The sequence below is a fragment of the Dermacentor variabilis genome, chromosome 2, assembly GCF_050947875.1.
Source record: "Dermacentor variabilis isolate Ectoservices chromosome 2, ASM5094787v1, whole genome shotgun sequence".
Classification (NCBI taxonomy): Eukaryota; Metazoa; Arthropoda; class Arachnida; order Ixodida; family Ixodidae; genus Dermacentor; species Dermacentor variabilis.
Window position 1 is genome coordinate 54,524,102 of NC_134569.1, and position 18,721 is coordinate 54,542,822.

General features: G+C 47.3%; 2 protein-coding genes across 3 annotated transcripts in view; one reads left to right on the forward strand and one right to left on the reverse strand.

Moving 5' to 3' along the window:
• The window catches only part of LOC142571891 (unconventional myosin-Ie-like), a 351,690-nt gene that overhangs the window by 36,474 nt on the left and 296,495 nt on the right, over window positions 1–18,721 (reverse strand). For both annotated transcript variants that reach the window (XM_075680576.1, XM_075680575.1), the window contains exons 11-14: window positions 6,354–6,550; window positions 1,415–1,582; window positions 1,044–1,127; window positions 206–462 (exon numbers count right to left, since the gene is read on the reverse strand). In XM_075680576.1, coding sequence (XP_075536691.1) covers window positions 206–462; window positions 1,044–1,127; window positions 1,415–1,582; window positions 6,354–6,550 — 706 coding nt within the window. The remainder of the gene's footprint in view (window positions 1–205; window positions 463–1,043; window positions 1,128–1,414; window positions 1,583–6,353; window positions 6,551–18,721) is intronic.
• On the forward strand, window positions 1,918–6,292 carry nbs (nibrin). Its single transcript, XM_075680577.1, has one exon. The coding sequence runs from the start codon at window positions 2,071–2,073 to the stop codon at window positions 4,054–4,056; it is 1,986 nt and encodes a 661-aa protein (XP_075536692.1). The 5' UTR covers window positions 1,918–2,070; the 3' UTR covers window positions 4,057–6,292.

Genomic DNA, 18,721 nt, shown 5'->3' on the forward strand with positions numbered 1-18,721 from the left:
ATGCAGTTATTGTTCATGTATTTTATCCCTCAACAAATTCTATGAGGGGGAGGCCGAGCTGCAACCCCCGACCGAAATTTCTGGCTACGCCACTGCAAGCAGGGTGGTATTTTATGTCGTTCCACCAGCTCAACTTCTCGAGAGTGTTGTCATAGCAATCACACAACCAATCATATGCGACACAGCCGAGCCGCTTGTCACTCACTTGGAACTACTCTGCATGACCATGACGACGTCTGGAAACAGGACATCACGGTTCTTCTCACACATGCCATCTGCATCGTAGGTGACCTTGCCCGCATAGTGATGCACTACAAATCCAGTGCCGCCAGTCAGTTGAAAATGCGGGTGGTTGCCAATTTGGTTCGAGAGCTTGTGGCATAGGTGTGCGTCCACTCCTTCACTTGTGGCATGCATCGTGGCACAGATGTCATCAAGCACTGAGAACACTCCCGGGGGAACCTGTCAAATGAACCAGTGAATTAGAACAGAGAACAAAGGGTTCAAGAAAGTGAAACAAAGGGAAGTGGAAAACAACACTGCATTTGTGCATTCTGAAATGAACAATCTTCTGTTGAATCAATGGCAGCATGGGCTCTGGTAAGGCCACATAACATTAGGGACACTGAATCATTACATGGACTTATGAACTAGTCAGACTCAATAAAAGTTGCATCATAAAATTTGAAGAAAAAAGAGACCCCACAAATGTTATCAGATTCTGCCCTGTGCACATGTAGCTCTAACTTTAGGAGGTGACACTCGCTCGTTTGGCACACGACATTACTGTCTAGGGTCTGAAACAATGACAACTAAGTACTAACTAGAAACTAGAGTTGCTACTGCTTATTTTACTTCTACGGTGTTCTAATGCATTATAAAGTGCAGCACAAATTATGAAGGCAAGCAGAATTAACCGAAAACTCGGGAAGCACAGTGCAGTTTTCTCTTGTGTGTCCTGTTTCTACAACACTGTATATTCAAGCTAATATCTCAAAAGTTTGTGTATTCAGCTTTCTAATGCATGCAACGAAGTGCGTTACCTTGCTTTCAATAAGGTCGCAGACAACCTTGTTGTTGAAGTAGTCAATCGCTTTCCACTGGATTCCTTCTTGAACATACTCTTCCTGGATAGCAACAAATTTATTTAGCCACACGAATACGCGCCGGGAAATCCTTTCGACAACAGTGAATGCGCTGCATGTACGAACACGTGTTTTACACAAGACTAGAAACGAAATATATGAAAGCATTTCAACATGCCACTGACATAATCCACTTGGAAAGCTCAAACCTCACAGTACAAGTCACTGCACAAGAGCAAGACACCAAAGACGTTATAATGAAGATGGGAATTAGCGGTATATATAGTTTTAATTAAGAAAGTATAAGGTAAGAGAAAGTAATACATCACCTGTTCAGCTTTCAGCGTTAGCTCGATGAAAATCTGCTGGAGCTTCTCGTTCACGTAATTGATGCAGAATTGCTCGAAACCGTTCCGTTGAAAAATTTCAAAGCCGTAGATGTCCAAAATGCCGATGTTGAGCTCGCCAGCTGTGGTCTGCATGGCATTGTTGATGATCTGCGCCGGGCAGCAGGACGAAACAAATCAAACAGATACATAATCAAGTCCACGGAAGCAGCTTTCACTGCACTTTACTAAAACATTACTTGGGCTTCAAAGGTTTCGCCCTACAGTCACACATCAGCAGCCGACGATCTGCTGGCTACATCAACTAATGTGGCGCCACTTTCGGTGTTACAAATACTGTTCACCAAACCAAATTATTTATTACATTAATTTTTACAATAAATTGAATTACTTTATTGTTATATATATAAATTATTTTGATAACTTTAGCGTACTATTATATTATGTTTGTGGCGACCTCTACAATATCAGATGAATGTTGTGCTCAGCTTTAGGCCTAACAAAGACTGGTCGGTTATGGCGCGCCAACTTTGCAGCTTGGTAAACAACAAGTTGCGTCTTGTAGTTCATTACCCCGTGCGCTTTGCATATATTCTTGATTTTGTGTAGTTAGAGACTTTTGCAGCTCCCCCGAAGATATGTGGTCTCTGCATCACGTGGAAACGAACAACGTGTGTTACCGTCTTTTGTGCGGGGGAGAATTCACGGTGGGTCGCAAGGGCGCGGACATTTTAATTGCAAACGATGCATCGATCAGTCGGGAGCATGCTGTACTATCTGTTGCTCCCTTGCCCGAAGATCGCCTCGAAGATGTTTCCTTCGTACCCCTACTTCGAGTGAAGGATCTTGGCTCTAAGTACGGGACGAGCGTCAACTCGAGAGAACTCGGTAAATCCGATGAAACCGCTCTGAGAGAAGGCGACATCGTTACTTTCGGAAAGCTCGGTAGCAAGTACAAGATGTGCTACAATGCTCCATATGTGGTGGCTACTTCGTGCCTATCGACGCCAGAAAAAGAGCGTCTCAAGGTTACGTTAAAGAAAATTGGGGCCCGACTCAAGCCCGAGTGGTCGATTTGTTGCACACACGTCGTGATGGCTGCCATTCGCCTCACGATGAAGGCGACGGCCGCCCTGCTAGCTGCGAAGCCTGTGGTGACACCAGATTTTTTTACAGAAGTGCAGAACCGCGTACAGCGCCAAGACCTAACCGACGTTGACCCGGCGGCGTTTATACCGGACGTCACGGAAGAGTGCCTGACGTTATCGAAGGAGACGTTCGGCTGCAACGAAGCTCGCAAGAGCGTGTTCTCCGGAAAGACGTTTTATTTCCTGACCGAGAAGCAGTACAAGTCGCTAGGCGAGCTTGTGGTATCGGGCGGCGGCCGAGCGGAGTTGGTGCGCAACCCCAGTCGACCGACGCCCGATCTCATAGCGGAAGGCAGCTGTGTGATTAAACCCAGCGACGGCAACGAAACGCCCGTGTGCCGCTACCTTCTCAAAAACAAGCTGCGTTCCTTGTCTGCGTCGGACGTGGGCATGGCGGTCATCTACTGCTCGACAGACAAATTCTGTAACCCTCGCAATAGAATGGTCAATGTGTTGTGGGGCGACGACATGCTGTCGACTCAAGCGCAATCGCAGGAAGAGGTGTGCGCGCCGGATACCGAACCGTCGCAGCAGGGCGTGGTCCCAAGGCGTTACGAACTTTCGGGCGCACCGTCCACGTCGAGAATCATTCCCGAGAGCAGGTTGTGGAGCACGTCAGCTTCTGGCATTGGGAGCAACCTCGATCTTTTATTAGATGCTAACACGGGAACAACAACTGTTAGTGAACAAGCTCGAGGTTTGCTGACACCACTGAAGGAATCGCCAATCAAAAATCGCTTGGCTGGAGAGCCCTCATCACCTAAGCGGTCGCCCCGCAAGATAAGGAAGAAAGATGCTCAGGGCACCCTCCCCTTAGAGTGCTACTTTGGCAGGCAATCCCAAAAGAGAAAAGACGACACTCTGGAAGAAACAGGTGCAGCAAAGGTACCTAGGTTGGATCCAGCATCCAATGTAGATTATAAAGAGGCCGAAGTTAAACGGGAGGTACTTACACCACCATCACCTGAACAGCAGGAACTAAGTGTCAGTTTAGCTGATGAGGAGCAAAGTATGGAAGCTGATGTGGCGGAATCTTTTCCAAGTACTTCACACTGGGATCCAGTGTCCTCACAAGAACCACTATCTCAGTCGGGAAATAGGAAGCAACCCAGCACCAAGTCATGTGATGCTTTATTGGAACCGTCTGTCAATGACAGCCACAACGTAGAGGACCTCATGGTTGAAACAAGCAAAGTCGTCGTTGAGTTCGCAGATTTGGTTCTCCGCAGTTCTCGGTCAGTCGTGCCAACGCAAGAATCGCTGTCGACGCTGGGAGTGCGGAACTTTAAGAGATTTCGAAAAGCTCACCAAGCTCACCTAGTTGGTCTGCCGAAAATTATTGGTGGGCCTGACCTAGAAGTTTATGTTCCTGTTATGCCTGGGCAAGAGTTTGAGGATGTTGAAGCAGAGTCTGATGACCTCGGCCACTTGTTTGACTATCGCCCAGACAACTCAAAGAGAAGGCGCCTAGTCTGATGTACTTTTAGGTGAAAATTTGATACTGTATAAGATGGGAAATATCACCTGGTTTTGCTATTGTTGCATTTCTTATTGCTTGTAAGTATGATGTGAAGGTGTGATGAGAACAGTATTGAGCTTGCCAGCTCTAGTAAAATTGCATAACTGCATTACCTAATGATGAAATGGCTAGGATCTTTTGAGCATGTGCCTGTATGGCCCACAGTGATACATTAAAAAAGCAAACACAAACTACAAAAGTTAGGTAAACATCTTGGTTTCTACCGGGAGATTGTTAGCCCTCCTGACTCTCGTGGCCTGTCTTAGTTGTCTTTATAATGCATTGCTCTGACCTAATGGCATACCATCTTGCTCTTCACTTCATGCTCTATAGCAGCATCCAGCCTCCTTTCAAACCTTTCATTATTCATCACTTCAGTGCTGCACAACCCTGGAAGCAGCACAGGGTGATCCGTTCAGTCCACTTAATGGCCACTCATTCTGTTGAGACATATTATAGCCTGCACTATCTTGTTAAAGCTATTGGTGTGCTGTTACTGCCAGAAGAGAGTTTTTGGTATGTAAGTAGAGCGGTTAGAGCTGTAACATTGGAAGGAAACACCATGGTAAAAAAGTTGTTGCTAATGCAGAAGGCAACTGCTATTTAAGCTGGTACTGCTAAGTAGGAAATCGGTGCAACTTGGGTGACTCCTGTGCTCTGTGTTCTGGCCCCTCCAGTTCAAGCTTCTAGTGAAAAGTTTGATGGCAACAACTTGAAGGGACAACTTGAAGATAAAGTCAACCACTGCCGACCGTCTAATGAGGCCTTGCAACATACTTCCTTGAAACCTGAAAGAACGCTGGAATAAGTGTGATGTGCCTTGACAAGTCAAAGATGCTAGTTTCAGCCACTGTTCTGATATATATTTTTTTTCTTGCTTTACATAAGGAAATGTAGCCTAAGAGTTAGTGTCTACAAAGTCTACCAGTGTAAATGCTGTGGTAAATTAAGTTGTGTGATATGTGTTTGTATAAATCTTGTTTGGCACAAAAATTTTTTTATCACATGTTGGGCTAGTTATTTGTTGGGTTTAGACATAATTAAAGATTGTGCAGTTTGTCTTTTTACATTAACAGTCGCCAAGTAGTTCAAGGCCCATACTGGCATTCTATCTATCTGCCTAGAAGGCATACTGAAATTCATGGGTGTTGCTTTGACTCAGAATTTTCTTAACATTTGTATGAACATAAATGAGACAAGATGAGCTAATTTAAATTTCTTGGGGGGGGGGGGGGGTTCTGTATCACTTTGACAGTGTTTTGTTTTATTAGGATTTTGAAGCTCAGGAGATTGAATGTTTCAAGGTGTAGCTAATCTGTGGCTTGTATATGTAATTTGCTCCTTATTGCTTTGAGCATTAAGGAGCATGTGTACAATCGCTTGTGAAACTTAGTCACTACTCTCATCACCAAAGCATGCAAGCTCTAGAATGTTGGAGCTAGGGTAACCGGTTTACGGTGGCTCCACTATTAAAGTCCAATGTTGCTTCACGCTTACCCTCCTGTACTTTTTTAATGCCTGCGTGATGAGACTGGAACTTGCAATCACTTGGAGGGCATCACTTTTCTAGTATTCACAGCTTATGGGGCATAGTTAGGGTAATGTCAAATTTCTTTACTTTTCGCATCACCTGAAAGCAAAAGAGTTGTGGGAGGGGCAACTGCCAGTGCGAGAATCGTCTGCTCTGGTAATGTCTGGTAACTTTATGCCACCACATTGGACCACTGGCTACCATACATTTTGGAGCAACTGGGCAGGCATTATAAAATATACAGGAGGCTATCCTTCACGTCAGTGTTGGTGAGTGTAGTGCTAAAACAAAGTAGCCGGCACGTTGCAGTGAGGAGAATGGTAGCCTTTGCATTTTGGCTACATACTATACTCATGCATAAACCAAAGCACACTGCCCTGCTTTAGCCCCATTATTTTGCATCGTTTATCTGCTCAAAAGCAGTGGTAAAAATACAGTATAGTAGCACAGTGGCTTATCTGGAGCATTATGTTACAAAAAAATGTCGGCTCATCCCATGCCATCCTTGCTCATATGGGATGTCTGTTCCAAGATTGCCTTAGGTTGCTTTACCTTGCAGTTCATGTTGAGTCATTTTTACTCATTTCCAGATTGAATCTACTAGTCTGTTCTGATAATACAAGTGTCATATTTCATTCATTAAAACAAACTGATCAGAGCTATTGTGCCTGGTTTCATCCAATGAGGAGAAAAGAAGGAAACAAGTGCAAGGGGGACACTTACATCAACGAGGCGGTCAAAGATGCGTGTGTACAATGCCTTGGCCCAGGCATCACGGATGTAGTTGGCCTGCTCAACATTCTGTTGCATCTCTATGCTCTCCGAGTGGGTGCCCCACTTGGAGTCAAGCACACGGCTTGTCAATTTCTTGGCCAACTGTGCAGTGTCCAGGCCCAGCAGGTAGGCTGGAAATTCCAGGTCTGCATACAGGTCAAGGGTACACACAATCGGGAGGGTTACTACCGCGTTCTGTCACCTTGCTATAGCTGATCGGCTTAAAGTGCCAATATGGCAGAGTTTTGAGTGTCCAGAAGAGCACCCTAGGTCAGTTGGTGGCACATAGGCTAAATGGATGTTTAAATAACTGACAAAAGTAAAGAGGACATAATTTATGTTTTTAAATGTTTCTGGGCTCCATATGTATCGGTGAATTAATCTAAACTTTGCAATAAATTCCACATCTTAAATGCTGCAGTTCCTAGACTGATTTCACAAGGTTTCACTATACCACTACTTCCACAAAGCATGCCAGCAGTAGTATAGTCCTTAGTGGGCTTAAAGGGACACTAAAGCAAAACAATAAATCAGTTTAGACTAATGAAGCATTGCTTGAGAACCCTGCAGGCAGTCATTTCAAAAAATAGTTTGATTATTAGATGAGAAAATGAAGGTCCAACTATCAGTATTTCAATTTCGCGCCCAAACCCCAGCGCCGGTACGTCAGCGTGACGTCAGGGATTCCAAAGTATGTTTTCGCATTTGGGCCGCGTTGGCTGAATAAAGGTTCCCGAAACTTGCCATGTTTAATATTTGGTTCCCTTAGAACACAATGTAGTCAATCTGTACCGCTATATATAATTAGTAGGCCCTAGAAGATGCCATCAAAATCCAAGACGTCACAGCCCCCAGGTGCGGGAACTTGAGTAGGCGTCGCCACCCGTATTTCGTTCTTGCGCTTTTTCTGGCTTAGCAAACGTCTTATCGTTGTAAGAGTGGTGTTTTTGGTGTTGTAGAACGGTAATTTACTGATGCAGAACAAATAATTTTTCACTTTAGTGTGGGAAAAAGCGTGCCTTGCTTGTACATGGCCTTTTATGTACTTTCTGTGATGGTGTGAATGCTCCGTAAGCAAACTCCTCACCTGGGCCTCTTCACATTTCCATTCTGAGCTGACGGTGCCCTCTCTATCAAAGCGTCTGCAAACCGTGGATGGCATGAGGAAAAAGTGCAATGGTAGCGCATGCACGTCTCTGATTCTACTTAAATGGAACATAATCTACTTGCTTGGATAAAGCAATGCATAAAAATAAAGTATAATATGACTACAAAACAACAACTTGTATGTAAAGCAGAAAGGAGATTTCATCTGTGAAGTTGACTACAGGCATATCTTTCCCAGGCAAATTACAGATAAGCCTCTTCTAACAAATTCATTGTTGTGCTTCGTAATAAACGGTTTCTTAGTTCACTTTAGGCTTTCAGTAACTTACATTTATACATAGAAATGCAATGGCCAAGAATACATATCGTCGTGAGCCGTGTGCTAAAAGGAATTGTATCAGTTGACTTACTCTGTCACCAACAGTCACAAGATTAATTTGGCCAAATTTCAATGTCTGGTGGAAACATCATTGACTTTATACTGCATCCTGAAAGCTCGGGTTGCTAGATATAGTATGTGGCGTTTGATTAGTGTCATCTAATAATAAATTTGAGATCACAATTTTTGGTTCGTAACCTCGCAAAAATGGTACTCAAGTTCTGTGACATCGTGAAGTATTCAGGCCCTAATCATGACAAGTTGTTCAAGTCGATCCTGACTAAGCTTTTCTACCCTGCGCTAACTAACGTTGCCCTGAAGATAAGAGACAAGAATGACACTGCCAAAATGTTTGCACAGAAGCTGTTGCCACGCATGGTCTACAAACTGTAGCTGAAAATTATGGCAATGTTTGTGTTTATGTAGCACTTTTCAAAGCTCATATTGCTTTTTTGCTCGGCTTGCACGTAATACAGCTTCAATAAGTAAGAGCGCGAGGAAGCACCAGGAAGCTGTCGCGTCTGTGATCTGCAAGGGAGCTTGGCGCGAGGCTCAGCGGGACTACCCGATCGACGAAGGAGAGCCGATCCTGCCCATCGCGCCGAGGCCGCCGCCGAGCTGAGGATACCTAGTTTCGGGCCAGAGACAACGAACGCTGCCGACTGAATGCGCGGCGCCGCCGGGCATCGGTTCCGGGCCTGCGCGTCGCCAAGCGCTTCCAACGCCAAGACCGCAAATCCATGGGAGGTGCGAACAGCCGCTTCCAGCGCGAATTCCTCGGCACAGAGTTCGGGCACAGCTGCCGCGTCTGTGATCGGCTCTGGTTCGACGTGAACCTCTCCACGGTGAGCTCGGTGCGGAACTTTGACCAGAAGAGCTCTGCCTTGCAAGTGCTTCGCGAAGCCTTCCCCGACGCCACTGACGACGACCGCACGTCGACGGTCGGACGTCGAGGACGAGGACCGGATCGACGATGATGACGGCTGGTACTGAATCACTGTACATAATAAAGTGTGATGCATGCACTGTGGCTTGTATGCGTGTGACTTGCTGGGGCTTGTGTGGCTTACCGGCCTTAAAGCCCCTCCATCCACGCGCCACCGCCGCTTTCGGCGGAAACGTGTATGGAGGGGCTTTAACCGGCCTGACCGTGTGTGACCTCGCAAAAACTTGTCGAAACTTAGCAAATCTTGGCGGCACTTGGTATGAGCACAGTTATAAGCCATATGTAACCTCGCAAAACTTAGCAAAAGCCGGAACTAGCTCAGCTGTGACCTAGCCTTGCACCACTAGTGCAAACTGCCCGCATTTTCTAGTGGCAGATACAATTTGTGGCCGACAGTTTGTTCATGCCATTGTAAATATTACTGGCGCCTGTATTCAGTTAAGAAATAGAAGCTCCGCAGAAAAAACGCCTGCTTTAGCGGGTGCCGCACTATAGCATCCTCTGTTCTGATGATGACTGACGATAATTTATTGGCATTCCATTCAAAACGGGGCGGTGAGAAATAGTCACCTAGCTTGCTTGAGCTAATTAGATAATCTATATATTTTAATCGAGTCCAGCATTTCGTCTATTATGTCCTTAATCTTTTATCTCTTCCTTAAAACCTCTATATCGCCTTTGTATAGTTGCCTATGCCTCTCACGAATATGGTCCAATCAACCTCTTCCCTGCTTTTTTTCTATCAATACTCTAAACATTTCTTGCTTATCTCGAGGCCAGTTAATGCTTCCACCTCGTTTAAATCCCTAGGCTTCTGGAAGGTGGACGTTTCCTATGGACCTTGCGTGGTGAATACATTCGCATTCGATTAGAATGTGCTGAGTTGTCCCGGGACTTTTGCTGCAGTAGACGCATGCCTCATTCTGGCACGAATATTTGCTCCAGTATGTTGTTGTCCTTAGGGAACCAGCTGGAGCCTCAAATAGCAATGCACTGCCCTTTGCATTATTGCACAGATTTTCCTTTCAAATTTCTTTCTTGCCATTCTTGTAAATCTATATGGTCTTACATGCGCTTACATGTTCTTTTTTGCATCCAATTTACTGTATTTGTTTCGATGACTCTATTTTGAATGGCTCCTGGTTGTTTATTTACTCTTTCAGTTACCCTACCCTGCACCTGATTGCCAACTTTCTTAACCTCATCGTCCATTTCGTGTCCATGCCTTTGAGGTACAGATGTTTGTGCATTCTAGCCGTCCATGTATTTTCATCCATGTTCTTGAGCATTTCTTCAAAACTAATTTTGCTCTGCGCTGCTCTGATTCAAAGAGGTCCAACCCATGTCTCCCACCACTGCCTCACTTGTGGTTTTATCGTGGGCCTCCAAAGCCGACTGGCCTTAGGGTGCCTCGATACCAAGCCCAACTTTCAAGGTGGTGTCATGGTGTCCGCCGCCGTAATAATCGTTCTCAACTTCGCTGCGCCATCTTGGAGCGTGTACGAAAACCACCGTGATATTGTTGAAATAGTCCATATTTGCACGAAAAAAAAGGGAGTCATAAGTCATAATTTGGTAAAAGGAAGTGTTCGGTTGTGCAATATATTTGCAAGAAAGCTTTAAACAAAAAACTGGGCAATTAAAGGGAAGGTTTATGAGCAGCTCCTGTATAAGTACATGTGAACGGAGAAATCGTTAAAAAAAGTTCTACAACCGTATGATATACGTACGCGCACAACAAACAAAAAGAAAACACGAACAAATACGCACGAACACACAAACGCGCGCGCGAACGTGCGTACTCACACACAATCAAAAAGCTAGCCGAAAACATGACCGCACCAGAAAGAACCAATATGGCACCTGTGCTTTCGGAAGACGGCAAGGGCGAACTGTGCATGGCTTCCGAGGCGCGCCGTCCAATCTCGGAGGCCATTTATTGTGTCGATGGTTTTCTTCACGCTGAACGGCGGCGCAGCTAACGGGGCAACCTAACCTACGCTCTTCGAGCTGATGGGTGGGCACAAAGATGTACAGAAGGCTAGGGACGCTATGATTTGTAATATGCGAAACGTGCGTAGCCCTGGAGATCAAAAGGAAAATTGTGTATTCTAGAATAGTAAGATTCTATAATTAGATGGGTTGAGGCTCCCCCCAGTAATTCACTGGAAAAATCCTACAATGCGGCATTCTCTTCGTCATTCCCCTCAAGTTTACCCCAATCCCAAGTACAGCGGGGGTACTATTCTGGACACTCAAATTTCGCCATATCGTCAAATTCTGTAATGGTGGCATTTTGAACCAATCAGAGGCACCCAGAGGGCTTCTACAGCCTCTCTGATTGGCCAAAGATGCCGCCATTACCAAATTTGACAATATGGCAGAATTCGACAATGTGGAGAATTGCTCCAAAGGAGAGCGGCGAGGACTACTGTCATCATGGTGACCTCCGAACCGCTGCGCATGAGCTCTGAACGTAGTCACTGAGGAGATCGACCCAATTCAACATGTCCACCCCTCGATTGTGACGTGGATTGGCAGCAGCTAGTCGGCACAGTGTCACTGTCCAGGAATGGACCAGATTAATTAGCACTTGCTAAAGGGAGAGGCGGATCCAGGATTTCATCAAGGGCGCTGGGGCCAATCACCCCCCCCCCCCCTCAGAAAAGAAAAAAGAAGAAAGAGTAGGCAATGGGAAGGCGTGGACGCTGCAGCTAACATTGGTGACTTAAATATGCGCTCACTATAGTCTAGAGGACTCTCCACTGCATGTTTAATTCCGTCAGCACACGAATGTTCCGCAGTAGATGCATGCAAAAACCAACTAATGCGTATAAACAAGCGTAAAAGAAAGTGCCGACATTTATATGGCGCTGGGAATGGGGAGAGGGGGGTGGCAGGGCCCTTCCACCTGGATATGCTAGTGCCTAAAGGACGCGTGGCTCCTCCACTCTACTTCGAAGATGATTTTTGAGTCTAATGGACGCAAGGGAAAATGGGCCGTGCACGTGAAGAGGAATTTCGGATGTGGCGACCTAAGCAGTTGCCAACAGATCAGGCCGCCTTTCTGCCCTTTAAGCAGAATGACTTGCGGAAAGTACAGGCGCTTCAGGTGCGCGTTACGCAAATTGAATCTGAATGCAAGTTTCCCCTAGTTCTTCCTGCAAAAGCTGCTGTGTCCAGCACGTCCCTTAAATATTCAGCGCCGGACAACGACGCGGGGTTCGGGCCATTGCACATTGAACCTGATTACTGCCAGCAAGCAGTGTGGCTGACCGTATACAGACTCCCTAAGGACGCAAGCTCGACCACCGACTCTGCACCGATGCTTTCTTGGTTCTTTTGCGCCAGTACAGTGTTGCACTGCTGCCCGGTTCGGCCGCTGCAAGCGTTCGTACACAATCTGGGCGAGAAAATACGCGAAATCAGCGAAGAAAGTATGGAAGAGAATGTCAATTTTGAAAGAGCCAAGACCGCGGTATACCTACCTCGAGGTTGTTTCCCGCGTATACTGCGGGCTCGGGAGGTTCGGGAGAATCGCCACCCAGATCATCAGAAGAACTGCGATATACCCTTCCCATTATAAACATTTCATGAAGTGCCTAGGGAGCTGTTGCTTGCTTCGTAGTTTCGCTGCATACGTCTGGCTTCGTAGTATGTAGTTACGAGACGACTCCTCAACTATCATTGCACGCTGATTTTTTTTGTCGTCGTCGTATAGTTCAGACATAAATTTATTAGGGCGCATTTCTGTCATTACCACCGTCATTATAATATACTGCATGACGAAGATCTCTTCCACAGAGCTTCGATTACTCCTGTTCGGGATGAACTGCATCTAACACATGCACCGCACATTTACTCACCTTATGTCTCATCGGGCAGCTTCACGCGCTTTTTCGTTTCCCGAAGTACAGCAGAGGCCATATACGCGCGGATAACGATGGGATGCTCATCAATATATTTGTCATGTGGTGAAGAAGGATCTTACTAAAACCGATTCTCCAGATATGGCAAAACAATGTGCTCAAGAATAAATGGGCCACCTTTGGAGTATACCACTTCATTATAACAATTTCGTGCGCCCGGTTGAACCAGGGGTATGCAATAAAAGAACATGCGCAGCTTGCACTAGTGCTGCAAGGCTGGAGTCAACAGAGGAGATTGTGAACACCAGCTTTTACATGGCTTGCCTAAGTTGTTTGTAGGTTTTGCGAGGTTATGCTAGGTTTTGCGAGGTTGTGGTAGGCTTAAGTTGTTTCTATGTTTTGCGAGGTTATGGTAGGTTTTGTTAAGTTGTTGTCTCGGCGGGCTTGACGCTGGAAGTTTTCGAGTAATCGCAGGACGGGATCGCTTTCTCGGCGACGTCGAGCGTTTAGGTGCCTACTCTCGCGCTCCCTGGACTGAAACTCGGCATCCTGGACTCTACGTTGCCTCCTCTCAGCCGCAGCTTCGACGCGTCGTTCCGGATCAGCTCGGCGGCGACGCATCACTTCTCGCTTCGCAGTACGGCGCTCTTCCTGGTAAGCCGATTTTTCTTAGGGCGTCCGGACTTTCTTCGGTCTTCCAGGAAGAGCGCCGTACTGCCAAGTGAGAAGTGATGCGTCGCCACCGAGCTGATCCGGAACAACGCGCCGGAGCTGCGGCTGAGAAGAGGCGACGCCGAGTCGAGGATCCTGAGTTTCAGTCCAGGGAACGCGAGAGTCGGTGCCTGAACGCTCGACGTCGCCGAGAAAGCGATCCCGGCCTGCGACTGCTCGCCTGTGACGTCACAACTCCGCCCTACGCGCGTGGGGTGCGACGTGGTTACGTGGCTCGGTGCTCTCGCAGGTGACCCGGTTGTTAGACAGCGCGAGGCGGCACACAGCTGGGCTGAGTTTTCTGGTAACGCTCCACGGCGGAACTAAAAGCTTAAACAGCTCCGCTGTTAAAAGTTACACGTCTATTTCTTCATCATTTGGAGATACTATATACCAGGGGTGGCCTAAGTGGGGCTCGCGACTCTCTAGCATGTGCTTTGTCTACTAAGTGCCTTCATTTCAGTTTTGTGCTGTTCATTTCTACTGCGAAGTGTGATAAGACATCCGAGTTGCTCTCGATGCTGCTGCTATTAAAGCGAAGCTTTATATGACTAGGCGAAACGAAAAGCCGTCTGTCCGCGCCTGTGTACAGAAAACTATCATCATCAGCAATGGCTCGAGCGTCGTTGTCTTCTTCCCCAGCTCGCTCGTTGGCGCCCCTCGGCGCCACCTCGCGGATGCGCTCGTGCCACTGATACCCCGTTCGTCTTCGTCGTCGTCTTCTACAGTTGGCTCCGTTGCCGCTCCTCATTCCAGTGTAGAATTTCAATTCTCTTCTGTCGTAGTAAAGGGGAGGCCGCGTTTACGGGGGTATGAGCCATAGATTAAGGGGGTTAAGAAGGGGGGATGAAGAATGACAAGCGGTAATGCCGGGCGGATGCTGCTAACCACGCCGCCGAGCAAACTCGAGACATCGAACGCAAGCGACAACGGTGGACTGGGGGCATACCGTGATTGACGTCATTTTCTCCGTCGCAGCCGAACGTGTGTGTGTAACCGGATTAAGAAACACAAAGACGTAACCAATAATTGAGGAAGACTTTAATGCACCGTCGGCATTAACCCAATGATAAACACCGGGGCCACACGCATGTTTCAGCTTCGCTGGTTAGCCATCTGTAGAGAATTCTTGGGCGTTTTTTTTTATATAGCACTGATTTTCTTCAGTCAATCAATAAGCCAGTGACGGAAGGAATAGACAACGAGATCGAAAAGTATGGTGGTCAACTAGTATACACTCTGTTTTGCTACCGTGCGCTGGTGACGGAGGACAAGGAATGTGGAAAGAGAGAAACGTGTGGCGCACGGACGCGAGGCTGCACTGCACAGATATACGACCGGCGACAGCCTACCCCATAAGCTGCAACAGAGGGAACAAAACGCAAGGTAAAGGGACGCCGTTTCGCCAGGAGTTCGCTTTGAGCGAAGCTGTGTGCGGGATCCGCTCGAGCTGTGGGGAAACATACCTTTCAGGCTATATTAATCAACACGATCTTGAATTGTAGCGCTAAGTGACGCAGACAGAAACTAAAAGCAGACAGGACGAGCGCCTGTCTGCTTCTATAGTCTTTGTCTATGTCACCTCGCGCTACAATTCAAGCTCATGTTACCGTACCAACTCGCCCAACTTTCTATACTTTTGCATTATATTAATCAAAGCACGCAACCAAAAATGCACGTTTCTCACACTCTTTTTTTCTTTACCTTCCCTGCAGCGCTGGCACGAAAACGTGTAAGCCGAAGCCATTAGCGCGCAGTGATTGGCGACGCGGACTTTCATCTTGCCCCGGGCACAACGTCAATACATTTCGCGCTGCCAAGGGACCGACGGCAGTCCGATCTTTCTCTCGGTTCTCTTGCTTTGTCCGCCGCTGTCTCGACACTAGTTCGCAGCGCATAAATCACCGAACGGCACTGTCCGGGACAACGCCTTCGATCCGATCGCGCGGCGGCGGGCACTTGCCACCTTCGCCGCCTCAGAAGAGCTATAGAGAGAGCCATTAATTACCGCCACGGCCGCACCCGGCGCGCAGGGCAGGCCACCAATGCGACAGTGCCAAGACCGCGGCTCAATGTCTCGTTGGAACCTCGCTTCTTCTCGCCTCTTTACCGAGAGCGCGTGTCAGCCGTCGTGTGCCTGAGGGAAATGGGGGTGGGGAGTTCGCGACAGAACGAACGTGTGCAGCGGCCAGTGCTCTTGCTCGGCCCGTGGATGAAACAAACAAAAGAAAGGTCCAGCGGCCGTTGCTTTTGCTAAGCGAACACGTCTCGCTTACGAGCGCAGGGACGCGTTCTGCGAGAGGCGAAAGTAACCGTTCACGTGACGCGCGTCGTTTGTTCGCCTCTCGGAAATTGGGACGAGATTTTCCAAGGCTGGCAATTCATCATCATGAGGGAGAGGAGCGAGAACAAGCCTAGAACGAAGCTCCAGGCGTAGACTATAAGAAGGCATGCAACGCCCTGCGCTATATGTGTCGCCTGTCTTCTTCCCTCGTCCCATCACCGCGCCGCTATCACTCGGAAATTGACTCTTGCATCCAATGCTCGCTTTGTCGCTTAGAACAAAATGTAATTCGAGCTGGTGTTTGGTGGTCGCAATAATTACCGCTGTTGTTATTGCGGGAAGTTCTGCAAAGCGTGTGCTATCACACAGCGCAGAATGTGCCGAAGGTAGCGATTGTGATGTCCCGAAGACGCCGCAGGGTAAAGGCGCGAAAAGAAACGCAGGCGGGCGAACTGCATGAGACAAGGAGTACGGTGGAACTGGTCGTTTCTGATTCAACCATCGGGGGTATATAACAAGCTGCCAACTTCAATAGAACACTACGATAGATTCCCCATATAAAACAAGAATAGGCTGCTTGAAGCCTAACAGAGAATACAACAGCGATGTTATGATCGATCACTTTGTATTTAATGCCCGCGCCGTCGTGACATTTCAATTCGATTATGAGTGATGACTTTGCTGTCGTACACGTATGTACATATTGTTACGATCGGTCAGCAGGGGTAGTGGCCTTCTAGCCTCTCCTGCCCCACTGCAACGGATCGTTTTGTGAAGCTAACAGTGCGTTCCCCACGGACAGACCTAAGGTGTCAGCAAGGCGAGACACATTTGGCAGATCGAGTGTTGTTTGTTGGTCCACTGTCACCGTCACGGACGATGGGAGCAAGACCTCCAGGGAAAAGGGTGTTCTACGGCGTTTCCTCGCGGACTCCGGTAACCGCCACGGTCGTTTGACAGACGCTCCAGCTAACTGCTGGGTCATCCCATGAACCAAGACGCGCCAGCTTGAGTCAAGTGTCACAATCCCTGTCTATGAAGCGCCCCTCCTTTGTGTGTGTTCAGTGAACAAAGGTGCGGGAGTGATTGTGTGAACCCTCGCGCTCAACGCGGGTCCTTCGACGACTTTGCATGGACCCGATTGGACGAAGGTGGGAAGGCAGATTTCCCTGGCCTATAGGTATCTAGGAAGGACAGAGCGAATATTAAATATTAAGCGGACTTTTTCCGCTCCTCAGTGTGCTTCAATTCAGTCATGCTAGACTGGTGAGACGTAACGTTCTCCATTCTTCATGTAGATATTGTAAATAGACCCAGTAATATACTCGTTCTCGATGAAAACATGTTCCTCCCTTCAACAACATCCTTAGCGGGGATGAGTCGGACGACGGTATGAGCCAACTACCCCTTTTGACATGCCCGACCCCAACTCTTACAATATATTGTTTCATAAATATTACGACTCCTCCAGGTAAAACATGACATCGTGGGGCTGTTTCCTTCCTTTTGTTTCTGGGCGTTCACACTCCGCAGTTTCTGTATATAGCAGGCAAAAAATGAAATATACCTAATGCATTAGCGATGTCCCTGCGTTTCGTTTGTTTGCCTGGACGTGTCTGTCCTTCCGTCCGGCCGGCCGAACAAGCTAATTTATACATGTATAATTTTGCTGCGCATGTGAGCGTATGCGCATCATTTTTACTATATATACCCATATTTTCCGAAATAAACCTTCTCCGACAGTAAGCGCTCGTGGTGTTGTCTCCATTCGTCTTTGTCTGTGTTTGGCGCTAAATTTTCGTCATGAATCAATACCAACTTGCTCAGTTCGCACTCCTTACAAGCTAATTGTTCCTTTTCTTCCCGTCACTTTCCTGAGCGAAGTTCGCCGAAAGTATACCTCCAATAATCAAGAAAAAATAACGATCCGAGCTTTTCAGCGAAGGGTATAGTGCAACGCGCAAGAGTGGCTTATCCAATTTAGTTACCATCGCGCTCGGCTTTCCCATCGTCACATAACATCTGAGAACATCAGCGAAGCAGAACGCCCAACACGCTCTGAAGGGAGCGAGGCTTAGTGGCAGGCACTCCCGCGGAGTGGGTACTCAGCCATCCTAAACTTTCTCGAGTGAGAACTCGTGTCAGCGGAGGCTGCTCACTTCTGTTTTGAGTCGAGTTCTTCATATGAAGCGTTTTACTCTTCTTCTACAAGCTCGGATTCCAGCTTCGATTATGAAGAAGGAAATAAAACGTGAAGAGGAAGGATGCGGGAGCAGGGGAGCATTTCTATTGTAGGAGCACTTCAGTTCGTCTTTTGCTGGAACGACGAGCACCCTCGAAATTTCATTGCGGACGTCTAAGCACACGACTTAGGAGATCAGCTAATCACCTATCTCGGTCAATAATTTCCTTTCAGTCCGCTTAGCTTTGTTTCAAACGAACTTAACTCCCATTTCAGTTTAAGTTTGACAGCAGCTTTCGCATCAATTCCGTTGAGTTCGTCTGCGTGGAGCGATAAAAAGTGGAGTTCTATTAAATGTGCGCCGTAAGGCATCTAAGTCGGAAGATCCTTCTTTGCCGCGTAAACCTCAGTAGGTACCAGCTGGATAAAACTTATTTCTTTACGAATTCGTAATGCTGCAGACTCCCGTTAAGAGGAACCACGTCAAGCCGAATTTTCGGATATGAGGAAAAAATTGTGAACAGTGGTCATTTCACCATAGGCTCAATGGAAAAAATATTAGCACGAACTGCCAATTTGTCAAAGCCCAATTTCCGTAGCCGCCATTGAAGCCAACAAGTCAGCTCAGCGAGAGGCCTTTCCGTGAACATAAACAGCTACACCGATTTCTCTAAATGCCTTTTCACTAACACGGGCAACAAAATCTAGAGCACCCGGAGACATCTTGGAGGCTCCGAGCATCGAAAAATAGAGATACGTGAGCGGAATTTTTATCTCGCTCTCGGGGCCCGATATCCGCTATTTTAACGCGACAGCGTTAAGGAGCTCGTGTCGCAGAA